Source organism: Arachis hypogaea, chromosome 10 (assembly GCF_003086295.3).
Source record: "Arachis hypogaea cultivar Tifrunner chromosome 10, arahy.Tifrunner.gnm2.J5K5, whole genome shotgun sequence".
NCBI lineage: Eukaryota > Viridiplantae > Streptophyta > Magnoliopsida > Fabales > Fabaceae > Arachis > Arachis hypogaea.
This window is the reverse complement of record NC_092045.1, coordinates 82692534-82708730: the sequence shown is the minus strand read 5'-3', so window position 1 is coordinate 82708730 and position 16197 is coordinate 82692534. Positions and strand designations below refer to the sequence as shown.

The following is a 16197-nucleotide window of genomic DNA, read 5'->3' as shown; positions in this document are numbered from 1 at the left end:
TCTGCCCTCTTGGAGAGCAGGGCAATGTCGTGCTCTTCATGGAAAATCAAGAAAAAATTGCTCCTCAAGTGCTTTCACCAAGGTTCGAACACAAGACCTTCAAGGAAGTAAAGGCTTAGGCGCTACTCCTTGGCGCACACAAGCGCATCATGGCACGGTCAAGGAACGTGGTGCGCGAACAAGACACACCAAGGCAACATTGCCCTGCCCTCCACAAGGGCAGGGCAGCATCCTCACACACCAAGCTCGCACGCAATGAGCCGCACGCACCATTTCCTGCTCTGCCCTCCACAAGGGCAGGGCAGCCTCCTGGGAGCAAACACTCATGGGCCAAAATTCAACCAAAATTCCTTTTAAATTCAATTCATCTCCAAATTGAATCAAGGCCAACCAAACCCATTTCTCCTCAAATCCAAAAGCAAGAAAAGCCCACATCATCACTCAAAGGCACATGGATCAATTAGATTAGGATTTTCATTTTAATTGTAATTTGTTTTAATTTTCACTTTGTAAAGCCTATATAAAGGCATCAATTCCATCTCACAAGGGAAGGCTGGCTCCATTAGGGAGTAGTAGTAGTAGTAGATAGCTCTCTCTCTTTTAATTTTCCTTTCTGTTTGAATTTTGGATTGAGATTGAAAGGAATTTTGTTTTCATTCTCCATCCGCAACATCTCTGCTTTGTTCTTCTACATAATTCAAGGAATTTTGATTTGAATCAAAGCTCTCTTTACTGCTTTCATCTTCTTTCCTTCTGCAATTGTTCTTGGTTGGATCAAGGAAGGAATTGAGATCTAGACTTGTTTTCTAGTCTCTTTGATTTCCTGAGATCTTCAATCTCATTTGGCAATTAAACTGAATTTAATTTCTGTTTGCTTCTTCAAGCAATTCTGCTTTCTGTTTAAGATTTGTTGCAAGTTACTCTTCTGCTTGATTGCTCCTTACATTCTCTTGTTGAATTTTAATTCCCAGCACCCAAGTCCTTTTACTTTTCATGCAATTTAATTATTCTACAATTATTCTAAGTGCTGCTTATTGCTTTCATTTAATTTCCAGCACCCCAGCCCCCTTTACATTTGATGCAATTTATATTTCTTGCAATTTAAGTTTCAGCTATTTTACTTTCTTGTTCTTTAAGTTTCAGCAATTTAATTATTCTGCACTTTTAATTCCCTGCCATTTACTTTCTGTTGGCTACACTTCATCCAATTTCACTTCAATGTTAGCTTGACTAAACTAATCACCCACTAAAGTTGCTTGATCCATCAATCCCTGTGGGATCGACCTCACTCTAAGTGAGTTATTACTACTTGATGCGATCCGGTACACTTGCCGGTTGGATTTGTGTGTTGGAAATTCATTTTTCCACAAAAACACCATCAAGTTTTTGGCGCCGTTGCCGGGGATTGATTTTGATCAACAATGATTAAGTGGGTGAGAAGTCTAGATTAAGTATTTTTTTATTTTTGTTCTCTGCTTTAAAGTGAAACCAAGGTGTTTGAGTTATTGCCTCACTAAGAAATTCTGTCTCTATGACATGAATTTCAATTTCCATTGATGTTGCAATTTACAAAATACAAATGGAGTTCAACTCATCTTATGGTCAAACAAAATTTTACGGGATATTGCCCACCATCACCACCCTCTAATGGTGGCTGGGAATATCACCAAGAATTAACAGAGTCTGAGCACTCCAATTCATGGAGATTTGCTTTAGAGACACAAGATGAGCAAGAGAATCATATGGGATACTTCCCACCACCACAAAATGATTCAAGTTATTATTCTAATAGTGGCTGGGAGTATCACCAAGGAATGAAAGAGCATTCACCCTCATGTCCCAATTTCTCATTTGAAAGTTCTTCATCACTTGATTATGCCTCAACACAAAGTTTCCTCCAAAATCCATACAAGTCATCCCATCAATCACACAACTCATTCCACACCCCTCAACACAGCTTCACCACAACATATCCACGTCACCAAAATTACTCTCAACTTTCATCTCTTGAACCACCAGATGAGGATTACCTTCAAGCCATTGAAATACATAGAAAACTCGTGGAAAGATACACACAACCCCAATCCTGGAAAGAAATCATCCTCAAGAAGATGAATGAGCCCTTAGAGCAAACAAGGAGGAACTTAGAACCATCAAACAGAGAAGATGAAGACCAATTTGTGGGTGAGGAAGTGGAAAAGCAAGATGAGGAAGCCTCTGTGTCAAGTGAAATTTCAGTGAAAAAGGAAGAGGTGGTGGAAGTATTTGGACATGAGCCAAGGATTCTACATTCACAAAAGCCACTTGAGGTGACAATGAAACACAAAGATTCCCTCCCAGAGGCATTAATGGAAAATCATGAAGAAGAAAGGAAGGAAGACATTTAAGAGAAGTCACACTCAACTGAAGTAGAGAAGTACATGAAGAAAAAGCTCATGGAACCACCAATGCAAAAGGCTCTTGATAAAGAAATCACTCCAACAATCACACAGCAACCAAAACTTGAATCCAAAGAAGTGAAGGCAATTAACAAAAATACCAAGAAGAGGATTGTGACCAAGATATCAAGGACAACATTCATGAGAAGGTCAACTGTAAACAATCCTCCCCCTGATCAAGCAAGCAAGCTCAATCAAGCCAATTTCAAAAGAAAGCTTGCTGAGAGGAAACCAAGAAAGGGGACAATAGCTGGAACTTCTCCTCCTTTAAGGTCATTCCTCTTAACAAACTGGAAGAAGAGGAAGAAAGTGAAGAACAGGTAGACAGTAGGTACATTTCTTCTCCATGCTTTGTTTAAATTTCAATAAATTGGCATATGATTACATTCTAAGTTTGGTGTTGCCTTGCAACAAATTATTTTCAATCTTTTTGGATGATTGCATCAAATCAAAAATGAAAGTGACACACCAAGATTCTAAGTTTGGTGTGCCACCTATTTTTCTATGCAAATCATTCAGCAACACCACTTGTCTGCATAACCATAATGTCTTTGCAGTGTTAATTTTCTTTTGGTTTGATATTTTGTTATTCTGTTTACTTTAGTTAATTCTTTGTTTTTAATGCATTCATTTTAGTTTGCTTATTTACTGTGTTTGTTAATACATTACCAAGAGAGCTTTATTAATGACAGATTCTTAGCTTGGTGATTGTACTTAATAAATAACAGTTTCATTTGCTTAATTTTAATTCAAATAAGTGGACATAGGATTGCATTCTAAGTTTGGTGTTGATATGCAACACAATTTGCTTCAAATCTTTACTGGATACTTGCATTGATTCCAAGTGAAAGTGTCACACTAAGTTTGGTGTGCCACTTATCTTTTATGCAATGTATTGTGCTCACCTTCTTAAGTTTGCAATCACAATGTCTCTGTCTCTTGTGCCTTAATTATTATCTTTAATTTTGCTTGCTTAAAACACATGTGCTACTAACATTTCATTGTGTAAGACATTCATGATCCATCTTAGCCCCATAGCCATTGTTTTAATTGTTGCTTGAAGATAAGCAAGCATTCTGAGTTGGTATGGGAAGGAGAAGAATGGGAGGAAAATGACAACAATAGAGAAGAAGAATTGCAAGGTTGTAAAGTTCCTTTTCCTCTCATTTATTTCCAGCACTTTAAATTGCATGATTGTCTTTATATTTTCTGTATGCATGTGTGGTATGACTAAGCATAGCTTGAATTTGATTTACAACATGGTGCTGTACCATTATGACTACCAACTTGAGTTTTGTGAGTTCAAAAGCAATAAAGCATCATGATCATAAACAAACAAGGCATTAAAGAAGATTTTAGCATGTGCATACAAGTATTGGAAAGCTAGTATGATTAATTGTTGCTCAATTGCATTGGATTTTATTTAATTGAAGTTTTTCATCTAGTACATTTTGTGAAATCTTTTGAAATCATGAAAACCTTGAAGAAGCAAATACAATTAAAGCAAGAAAAGAAAAAGGGAAAGAATGAGAAAGCTGAAGGCTCTGAGTACCAATGGCAATTTATTTGCTAAGTGCTTGTGGTGTTTATGTATCAAGCCAAATGCTTGAAAACAAAACACTTAGAAGTCAAGGCTAGGCTCAAGTGCAAAAGCACTCCCTCAAAGCTCAAGGCTCTGAGCATCAATGATTAGAGAGTCAAGAAAAGAAAAGAAAAATGAGCTTAATGAAGTCCTCTAATTAAATGCTTGTGGTGCTTATGTATCAAGTGGTAATACTTGAAAACAAAGCATTTAGAAGTCGTAGCTTTGTTATTAACTCATGGGGTAAAGCACCCAAAAGGAGAAGCTAAAAAAAAATTTCAAAAGCTTGTTTCAAGGAAGAATTATAAGAAAAAGATTTCATAAATTGATCTAGATGGAAGTATCAATCATTTACATTTCTTTTGTGATTGAAGCATGCATAGAAAACTAGCTTACCATGAACATTGAGTTGCTATTCTTCTTACCTTGGATTGTCAATCTTTATTGCATGATTCTTTTCTTGCTTGGGGACAAGCAAGGTTTAAGTTTGGTGTTGTGATGACATGTCATCATATACCTATTTTTCTATACTTTTTCATACAAGAAATTGATTATTTGTGCTTAAATATTGAATGCTTTTATACTTAATTGGTATATTTCCTTGATCTTTTAATTTTATAAATCTTGTAGGAAATAAGAAGAAAAAGAAGCAAAGAAGCACAAAAAAAGGAGAAAAAAAGAGCTTTGGGACACACTTTGAAGTTGGAGCACACTTTGGAGCCTTAGGCCACGCTTTTAAAAGCGTGGCCCATGACCAAATTAAAGAGGAATAGGCAATCAGCACACACTGCCCTGCTCTTGCCAAGGGCAGGGCAGAATCGTGATGCAAAGTGAGGTTGGAAGCAAGAATTTTCGCTAAGGTAAAATCTGGGCGCTCACAGCATGACCATGCCTCCTTCAAAGGGCTATAACTTGAGCTACATACGTCCAATTGATGTGCTTCTAGTTGCGTTGGAAAGCTGACATTCAGAGCTTTCCAACGATATATAGCAATTCATATTTGGCATATAATTGAGGCAAGAACGAAAGGCATCTTTAAGGGCCAAAAATAAGCGAAAATAAACCAATGTGCTTCCACCAAGGTTCGAAGCTGGAGCCTCACCCCAAAGCAAAGTAGCGCTCATTTTTCTACTCTGCCCTCTTGGAGAGCAGGGCAATGTCGTGCTCTTCATGGAAAATCAAGGAAAAATTGCTCCTCAAGTGCTTTCACCAAGGTTCGAACACAAGACCTTCAAGGAAGTAAAGGCTTAGGCGCTACTCCTTGGCGCACACAAGTGCATCATGGCACGGTCAAGGAACGTGGTGCGCGAACAAGACACACCAAGGCAACATTGCCCTGCCCTCCACAAGGGCAGGGCAGCATCCTCACACACCAAGCTCGCACGCAATGAGCCGCACGCACCATTTCCTGCTCTGCCCTCCACAAGGGCAGGGCAGCCTCCTGGGAGCAAACACTCATGGGCCAAAATTCAACCAAAATTTCTTTTAAATTCAATTCCTCTCCAAATTGAATCAAGGCCAATCAAACCCATTTCTCCTCAAATCCAAAAGCAAGAAAATCCCACATCATCACTCAAAGGCACATGGATCAATTAGATTAGGATTTTCATTTTAATTGTAATTTGTTTTAATTTTCACTTTGTAAAGCCTATATAAAGGCATCAATTCCATCTCACAAGGGAAGGCTGGCTCCATTAGGGAGTAGTAGTAGTAGATAGCTCTCTCTCTTTTAATTTTCCTTTCTGTTTGAATTTTGGATTGAGATTGAAAGGAATTCTGTTTTCATTCTCCATCCGCAACATCTCTGCTTTGTTCTTTTGCATAATTCAAGGAATTTTGATTTGAATCAAAGCTCTCTTTACTGCTTTCATCTTCTTTCCTTCTGCAATTGTTCTTGGTTGGATCAAGGAAGGAATTGAGATCTAGACTTGTTTTCTAGTCTCTTTGATTTCCTGAGATCTTCAATCTCATTTGGCAATTAAACTGAATTTAATTTCTGTTTACTTCTTCAAGCAATTCTGCTTTCTGTTTAAGATTTGTTGCAAGTTACTCTTCTGCTTGATTGCTCCTTACATTCTCTTGTTGAATTTTAATTCCCAGCACCCAAGTCCTTTTACTTTTCATGCAATTTAATTATTCTGCAATTATTCTAAGTGCTGCTTATTGCTTTCATTTAATTTCCAGCACCCCAGCCCCCTTTACATTTGATGCAATTTATATTTCTTGCAATTTAAGTTTCATCTATTTTACTTTCTTGTTCTTTAAGTTTCAGCAATTTAATTATTCTGCACTTTTAATTCCCTGCCATTTACTTTCTGTTGGCTACACTTCATCCAATTTCACTTCAATGTTAGCATGACTAAACTAATCACCCACTAAAGTTGCTTGATCCATCAATCCATGTGGGATCGACCTCACTCTAAGTGAGTTATTACTACTTGATGCGACCCGGTACACTTGCCGGTTGGATTTGTGTGTTGGAAATTCATTTTTCCACAAAAACACCATCAGTCAGCTGCACGGAGTTGTGAAGAAGTGTGAGAATCACAATTTTGTGTAGCAATTACCCATATAATTAACATGTTTTAAAGGAGGTTGCTCATAGTCATAGCTTCCAAATTGAGGTGCTCTACTACTCATGTCAAATGAAACGTCTTGAGTATTTACAGCTGAAACTTACATGCCTCCCAAGTGTTGAGTGATGGCATTAATCTGCTGAGACAAGGCTTTGTTTTAAGCAAGAATAGCATCTAAGGCATCCAATTTCATGACTCCCTTCCTCATGGTTCTTTCTGAAGAATACAAGTACTGATTATTGGCCACCATCTCTATCAAATCCATGGCCTCATCAGTGGTCTTCATGTGCAAAAAACCTCCTGCAGAATTATCCAATGAGAGTTTCGAAGCCTAAGTGATTCCGTCATAAAAGATTTGTAACTGTACCCAGTTTGAGGACATATCTACAGTGTTCTTTCTCACCATAGCCTTGTACCTCTCCCAAGCTTTATAAAGAAACTCGCCATCTAACTATCTGAAAGTCTGCATTTCCGTCCTCAACTTAGTCAACCTCTGAGGCGGAAAGAATTTTGTTAAGAACTTACTGACCAAATCATCCCAGGTTGCTATACTTTCCTTAGGTTATATTTCAAGCCATTGACTGGCTCGGTCCCTCATAGCAAATGGGAATAACAACAACTGGTAAACATGAACATGAACCCCATTCGTCTTGACTATATCACAGATCTTCGAAAAATTATAGATGAATAAGTTGGGATCTTCCTGAGCGCTTCCACTAAACTGACAATTCTGCTGGACCAAAGTGATAAGTTGAGGTTTCAACTCAAAATTATTGGAATCACAACCAGTGGTACAATGCTTTCCATATAATTCCCAAGATTGGAGTTAGTATATGATCTCAGAGTTCTCCTAACAGGCAGAGTATTATTGGGGTTGTTGACAATAGCATGTTTATTGTTGTTTATCACACTGACTTCAATTTTCTCTTCCAATTCATCCCTGAGATTTTCTGTAGCTCTCTGAGCTCTAACTTGTGGTATGTGTCTCCTACATGTACTTTCAATTTTGGGATCGTACAGAAGGTTCCTACATAAACAATCAGAAAACAAGGAAAATTGAGATTCTCAAAGTCACAGTGAAGACAATCCCAATAAAATCAATGGAAAATAAGGATAATAAACTAAAAGTAAATTGGAAAAAAATAAAATAAAATAAAATAAAAAATATATAATCTAGGTAATCAATCAATTGGTACTTGCTAATCACAGTTAATCTCCGACAACGGCGCAAAAAACTTGATGCGGATTTTACAAACCACAAACTACCAGCAAGTTCACCGGATCGTATCAAGTAATACCACAATGAGTGGGTTATCATTCTCCAGAGGATTAACGAATTAAGCAAGCAATGATTGATTGACTATTCTAGTTAGACAAGTGAAATTGAAGGTTTTGAATAGCAAATAGCGTAAAAGACAATGAATTAAAGGAAGCAAACAGTAGATATGTGAAGAAAATAATATGAAAAGAGAGTTAAGGCTTTGGAGATATTTAGATTTACATGTCAACAATTCTCATCTATCTTGATCATGGAAAGATTTAATTCATGGTAAATCCTAGGTGATTGAATTTCAATTCCTTGGCAATCCAACCTCTTCTAACCTAATCAATTGTCAATTCCTTGATCAATTAATTGTGTTAAAAGGTTAAGTTCAAACTCTGATTTAAGGGCCACACAATTCTTAAGAACCTAGACATAATCTGATTATATATCATGTATCACATTAAATCTATATAATTAAAGAATTATGAAAAAATAGTTTCAAGTTTTAATTTCAATGATGTAACTTTTTCAAGATTCAAAGGGATTCAATTTAGATTAGAGTTATTTTCAATTATACTCTAATCCTTAGAATGAAGAACGAAACTAATTCTTTAATAGAAATTAATGCATAAATAAAAAATAAGAGAACAATAGTGTTAATCTATCAAAATAAACAGAGTTTCTAACATTAACAATGGAGGTTTAGTTGCTCATTGTGCAGAGAAAATCTTAAAGTGTAAAAGGTGTAAACTGTAAAAGTGAGAAAAAGAGAAGAGAAAAAGAGCCCCATCTTTCACCCAAATGCTACCTGCAATCAACACAATGCAACAATAACTCAAAGTAGCATCTAATAAGGTGTAAATCACTTAAATCTTTTAGTAAATCAATAAATCACCATATAAATCATATATAAAAGATATGAATAATGTTCATGCATTATTAGGACTTTTGTTTTGCACATTTTTATGCATATCAGGGAAGTAAAGGCTCAATTTGGTCTCTGTTAGTTTTCACGAAGGACGACACGATTCTTTACAAAAAAATGATAGATTAGCCCCAACTTTATTATTTTAAGATAATATGAATCATTTGTTAAAAAATTCGTTAAATAGTAAGGGAAATTAATTTTGTGAAATTTTTATTTGTAATATCTATGGGTTTTAAAGCCCTCTCACACAAACTATAATAAGTTTTTTTTTTGAAAGTTACGTGGAAAACAATCATTGCTAGGAGTGATGTGGTAATTCGATAGCAAGAAGAAAAAGTGATTGCAGTACGAATATCTTTTAAAAATGAAAAATAACATTGAACAAAAAATGACATAAGAGAAAGGTGATGTTGATGGTGTTGGTGTTAGTGTTGATATTGATGGTGGTAAAAGAGATAATAACAACGAAATGGTATGATTGTAAAATAGAAATAAAAGAGGTAAAAGTTATAATGATGAGAATGAGAAACGTAATAATAGTCATGGTGGTAGTTAATCTTATTGTTAAAAAAACTTTGTGAGATTTTAAAGCACAAATAAAACTATCACAAAACTAATATCCATTACTCGTTATTATGTAACGGATGGATTTTAACATAAGGATCGTATTGTCCTAAAATAATAATATTGAAGTTAAAGTATCTCACTTTTTTTTTAAAGGGACGCAATTATTTTTCGTGAAAATAGATAAGAAGTAGATCTTTATTATTCCATATCAAAGACTAAGGTGTAATATTAAATAGTAATTTATAATAAAATAGAAAAATGCTAGAAGTGAATATTTTTAGTGAAAAAAAATTAAAAAAAAATAGTTGGTATTGATTCCCATTCAAGTCAAATATAAGCAAAATTATCAGTCGCTTCTCATATGTTATATAGGAAGATTATAATCTATTAAAAATATAGTAATGTTAAAAAAATAATAATAAAAGATTATTTTATTTAATTTAATATTTCATATTTAATATTTTATATATATAATACTCATAATTATATATTTTTATATTTAATATTATGTATTTAATTTAGCAACAACTAATAAATACAAAATAAGGTAATTTTTTGTTATTGTGAGATGTGTTTTATTGTCTCTTTAAAAATGGCAATTTGGATCAATTCGCCTGTCCTGCCTTAAACAGGCAAGTATTTTCAAAGATTGATTAAATATGGGATAAATTTGGGTAAGATCTATTTATTTTTGCTTGGATATGGGCTAGATATACATTTATTTGTATAATGACTTCCATATGCCATTATCCGTCTGACCGTCTCTGCCTGACCCGTGTGTATATATATTTGCGTGCGTTATTTATGTTTAAGACATACTTATTTCTATATACTATATGTAGTTGTGAATAATTAAGATTATCTTTACACTTCATTATATTTTTGAAGTCTTAATCATGTTTGGAATTTTATTGATTAGTTCATTTTAATTTGTTTATTTTCATGTTATAAGTTTTTATAAGGAGAAACTATAATTAATTAGGTTGCGAGGTGAGGAGAATTGGATTGGGTGGGTATGGAGTAGATATACCCGCAGATTTGGATATGTGATAAAAATTAAGATATTCGTGAGTAATAGAACCGAAAATGAAACAATGTGTAAGTGTTTACAACAGGTATGAATATTTAAATACTCGTCTCACTCTATTTCATTAACATTCCTAATGTCTTCCAAACATTTTTGTAAAAATATTGTTAGATGAATGATAAGTAATTTGGTCATTATAAAGTATTAAATTGGTTTTAATATTTGGGTGTAATTTTGTTTTGATTTTTAAGATTTAAAATGTCTTATTTGAATAAAAAAAGTTTCATTCAAATTTAATGTAGTCTTATTGTGAGGTCAAAGTTAAATAAATAACGGAATATCTTATATGATAATAGTACAAAAAAATGATCGATAATCTATAGAGCAAGTACGAGCTCCAAAGACACAAAATCATTCGTTGGTGCATCAATACATTTATTTATCATTCTTAAAGAATGATAAATAATGATAAATAAATGTATTGATACATCCACGGTTAATTTTGTGCTTCTGAAACTTGTACTTATTCTCCAAATTATCGATCTTATTCTTGTACTGCTATTATGCATGACATTCCGTTAATTATTAACTGGGACATCATAGTGGACATTAAAACTAAATAAAAAATGTTTGGATTCAAAACTTTAAATTTTAAAGACCAAAACAAAATTATGTCCAAACGTAAAAGACTAATTTAGTACTTTACCCTAAAGTCTAAAATATATTTATGGAAGAATGTAATGTTAAATGTTTTTTTATCTTTCAAAATTATAAGAGCTATGCCTCAAAATTTTTGTTTATAATAAAAATAATGTATAAAAAGTTTTAAATGTTTCCATATGGATAAAAATTGTTGTTTTAAATTTTTTTTTTAGTTTTTTGAAAATTTAATAGATAATTACAACATAAATTAAACTTGACCAATATATATGACAATTTACTGATATTATTAGTGAGATCATTAATACAAAATATATAATATTTGTTGTCAACCCTAATAATAAATATTAGTGTTTTTTTTTTTAGTAAATTGGACAACTTTCAATTCTAGCAATTTTAAGTACCTAAATTCTAAGTACATAATATATTAACATACTCCTCACATATTTATCACTTTTTTTTCTCAAATATATCTTTTAGAGTCTAGAGTTTGAACTCTAGACTTTAGTGGCAAACTCTAGACCTTAGTGGTAGAAAGAGGGTGAAACGCAGCTAGCGTTTAAAAAAAAGCTTTAAGAGATGGGGCCAACAAATGGCGGGAAAGAACGGCCCAAGAAGATTTGGCGGGAAAAAAATGACCTACAAGAGATACATATGGCGGGAATCGCCATCCATTGAGATCTCCATTGCAACGCGCGAGACAGAGAAGAAGACAGTGAAAGAGACACAGCAATCGATTCAACCATGGGTGGACCGCAGTACGATTTTCTGTCGAACCCATTGGGTGCGGTCAGATCTACCTTCGAGAAAGCCATGGCCTCCGTTTCCGACCCCTCCTCCTTCAACAGCGGCGATTGGGGCGCCATGGACCTCTTCACCAACTTCCTCTTCGACCAATCTCACCACCTTCAGGTAATATCTTCGTCCACTTCCCTTGAACCCTAAATGCAAAACCCTATTATGTAAAATGTAGCAACAATAATTCTGGCGTCGATCTTGGGCTGAGTTTCGTGTTTGTGCTCTTAGGTTCCAGTTCTTACTCCTGCCTCTATGAGATGGATAAAACCCAATACTCTAGTTCGTTTTCGTGGGATGATACAGGACATGCTTGGAAATGAATTTTATGTTGGCGCTTACAAGGTTTTTCATCTTTTTAGTTTCTTATTTTTTTAGCTTATATGTTCGAATTGTGTGGATTAACCGCCTAAATTTGACAAAAATCCAATCTTGCTTTTACTATGGAAGGATGGAGCCGTGTGGAGGACCAACAAGTTCATGGATGTTTCTCAATTCCCCATTGGTCCCTCCGCAGATACGCGAATTTGGGAACGTCGTCTACTTTACTGTGTTCCGGTGAGGTGTCCTCACTCTATATCTCATGTTGAATGTTTGTCTAGTGAGCAATGGCTTCCTTAAAGGTTAGCTTCTTTAATGATTAACGGTTTTGTTTTTCCTTCTATTTGGATATAATTCTTAGGTTCCTGGATTGAATTCATGGGCTCAAATTCCATCTGAAGCAGTTACTGATCAATGTATGGGTTGGAAATCCGAGCAAAGAGAAAAGCGCCCAAGAGCAGAAGCCGAGTGTTCTGATATGACTGTATGTGCATTGATGTTTTTATTAGCTCATTGTTTCTGCTTTGTTTCCTATTGATGTCTTGCTCTGCACTAGAGTATCAAGTGATTGGCACAAAGACCTTTCTATACATTTGTGTTTATCATTTTTCTTAGTGATCAGTGTTGTTTATTTACAGGTCTCATCTGAAGAGGATCAAGGTTCTCCTACTACTAAAAAGATGGTACGACAAGCTTGTCCGAATTCAGCTATTTCTGTTATGAATATAATATTATAATTTGACCAAAAAGAAGCATATATGATTGAAGTATATATTACACTCTGCTCATTATGGTTTGTTCAAAAATTTCTTGATTTTTGTTGTATGCATTCAGTTTCAATTAATAGAAACCAGGATTTTTGTGATCTAAGCTAGTCTTGTCACGTAGATTTGGATATACAGTTACATGTCAAGTCAACGGAGCAATAGATTATAAGTTACACTGAACTACTGACAGATATGTTGAGTTAAAATTGATTTGTCTCGTGTAATATAATACGTAATTATTAGGTTCGATCATAAAAATTTCTGTTGCCATTCTTTTGAAAACTGGTCTTACTGTTTCTTTAACAGAGAGAAGGTGAACAACCTTCCCTTGCTTCTCAATCTCGAGAGTCTGAGATTGCTAGCTCTAGTTTTAGTCCGGCGCCGGTTCCTGAAGGGAATTCACTTCATTGTCTGGTGAAGGTAAGATTTTGTCTCAGAAGATCTTATGAAGTATATTTTGTTGGCATGGGTTTAATTTTGTTGCTTTTGACCCACTGGAATCATATAAATTCTAGTTCCTCACTTTCCTCTTTATCATGCCAGGTATATGATTCTCCGGAGTCTGAATTGAAGCTGAATGAAATTTTCGAATTTGTGGGTATACTTACATCTGATCCAGAGATTCAAGAAGACAATGTAGATAATGATTTATCAAATGAATTTTGTGAGGATCCTTTACGCCATTTCCCACCTAATAAGGTAAGCATTGTAGTGCTGATTTGATGAAAATTTTATATACATTGAAGCATTATATCTTTCCACGAAGGCTACTTGATCATGGAGCAAGCAATATATCAGTTTGGTTGTTATGTAACTATTCTATCTCAAGTAAGCACTTGGTTTTGAACATATTCGTTTTGATTATTCCCTCTGTGCCACAGGTAGTACCACGCTTTCATTGTTTTGTTCACAGAAAACTTGCAGCTCACGACTTTCTTCAGAATAACCCTATTATAGAGGTAACTTTTACAATATCCTTGCTATTTCATCTGTATGAATTAATGGCTTTTTGGATTAGCATAATGCATTGGGATCCTTAGCCTCTTAACTTGCTCCATTAATTGAAAACTCCTTGCTGAACAAATCATGTGCTTGATCTCGCAGCCTAAGTTGGACATGGTCAAAGGGATTAGGGAAGCTTTGCTTAGACATCTCACAGCTGTTCTTGGAAATGATGATGTGGCTGCTCATTTCATGTTGCTACATCTCCTATCCAAGGTACACGATTCTATGATAATTTCTCAGACATTTCATGAAAATGTAAATTTTCTGTTTGTTGTTATTGTTTCACGTGTTTCTCTTTTCTTGTCTTATAGTACTTAATTATATTCTCCCACGTTACTTTCTTGAGAATATTTGTATGATGTGTTGTATTTGACCAGGTGCATAGTAGAGTAGATTCTCTTGCTGTAGGCAAGCTTTCACTAAACTTGACCTGTTTTAGCAAAGAAATTGTATCTATATTTGGAAACCAATTAAACGTTGTTGTCAAGAACCTCATGCCTTTCACACATTGCATACCCCTCACAGTGGAATACTTGAACACTGCTTCACTAGCGCCAAAAAAGAATTATGAAACCAACAGGTGATCACATTTTAATATTTTAGTTGTTGTTCTAAGCTAGGATTTCTTATTAATGGATACAAGTATACAACATAGATATTTACTTTTAAGTTCTAATGCACCAGACTGGAAACTGGAGCCTTGCAACTAGCTGAAGGTTCACATTTGATTGTTGACGAGACCAAGTTAGAAGCTGGAACGCTTAACTCTTTGGGTGTAGAGAATGCAAGGTTGCTGAATAATTTAGTGGAGTGGCAAAAGGTACTTTATTTGCTCATCTTGGTGTTCTCTCTTACTACATGATCATGGATACTATTATTGCAATGGATATGCTCCTTTGAGATAAATATATCTGCACTCTGCAACTGCTAGGAACCGCTATACACTGATTTATGGATAAACTTGATCATTTTTAACAACACAAGTTGAAAGTAAAGATGCTGACATACACTTGGTATTTGTTTCAGGTGGAGTATGATTTCAAGTATTATAAAATGGATATGACAACTGATGTACAGCTGCTAGTTTTGTCTGAGGGGAAATCAAATATCTTGCCAGCTGATGTAATTGTACCTTTCCGGCCCTCTGCAGCCAATTGCTCTGAAGCTGTGACTGCAGAAGCTTTAGAAGCTTGGAGGTGGTACTTGGCTACTGTTAGACAGCTGCCACACTCCATTGAATCAGAAATGCAGCAGGTATGAGCCACTTTGACCATTAGGTTTTATTAGTAAGGGCCCTTTTGGGTTTATCTCGAGCTGTTAGCCTTACACTTTGTACGAACCTAGCTAGCTACCAAGTAACAAATTTGCAAATTGCGCATACGTGGAATCTGTCTCTTAGAGTTTTTGATGTTGGTATTCCTCTTTACTTGAGATTTCTTCAGGTGGTAGAAAATGATTTAGTTGCAGCAAGACAAGCAGACCGGAGCTTGAATGCCCAAGATTTAAGCAGGTTAGTGAATGTGGGTTAACCTAGTTGATCAGTTGTTTGTTGCACTACTCCTTAGTCCTTAAGTCTTTACACCTCACGTCCTCACCTCCCTTGTTCTCCAACAGATGGTTAACAATGAGCCGTCTCATGTCATTGAGCTTCGGTGAGACTAGCCTGTCCCTCGAACACTGGCAAATGGTCAAGGAACTGGACAGACTGCGGAAAGAGAGGCTAAAGTGAGTTGTCCAGTGTTGATGTCTTGATTTCAGCCAGAGATTCAGGGATCGAAATGGATGCAGTTGGATGGTCTTGAATCTTGATTGCCATAATTGTCTTCTAGTTACCTACTACATAATTTAACTCATGGATGTGAATTATAATTGAAAGAATCAAACAGTGAGTTCCATAAGTTGTGCATTTCAGTAAAAGCAATACAAGGCCATTTCATGGTAATAGTAATAACATGTGACAATGTGAGCGTTCCATCAAGCCTAGGTTTGTGTACCCCGACACAAGAAACTATCATGAAAATTTATAATTAACTTGTTATTGTCAAATGGGAATAGATCCGTAGGATGAGGAACTATCATCATTAAGGCCTTAGACGGTGTGCAGCGGAGCCGTCGCATGTGGTGTGGGAAACTACGCCTAGTAAACTTTGGTTTATTAATAACCTTTTCTGATTCCTCACTTGTTTTAGTTAGTATATTATCTTACTAAAACTTGGGGTAAATGACAGAAATGAAATGGCATTCAATATTACATGATTCTAAAAGTA

The 16197-nt window shown here is 35.2% G+C and overlaps 1 protein-coding gene across 1 annotated transcript; it reads left to right on the top strand.

Annotated features, from left to right (window-relative positions):
- The first annotated feature begins 11541 nt into the window (after positions 1–11541).
- Positions 11542–15908, top strand: LOC112715800 (mini-chromosome maintenance complex-binding protein). Its single transcript, XM_025767619.3, has 14 exons — positions 11542–11954; positions 12069–12182; positions 12288–12395; positions 12520–12642; positions 12797–12841; positions 13232–13345; positions 13469–13624; positions 13807–13884; positions 14030–14143; positions 14308–14510; positions 14615–14750; positions 14957–15184; positions 15373–15440; positions 15545–15908. The coding sequence occupies exons 1-14, from the start codon at positions 11787–11789 to the stop codon at positions 15657–15659; spliced, it is 1770 nt and encodes a 589-aa protein (XP_025623404.1). The 5' UTR covers positions 11542–11786; the 3' UTR covers positions 15660–15908.
- Positions 15909–16197: the final 289 nt, after the last annotated feature.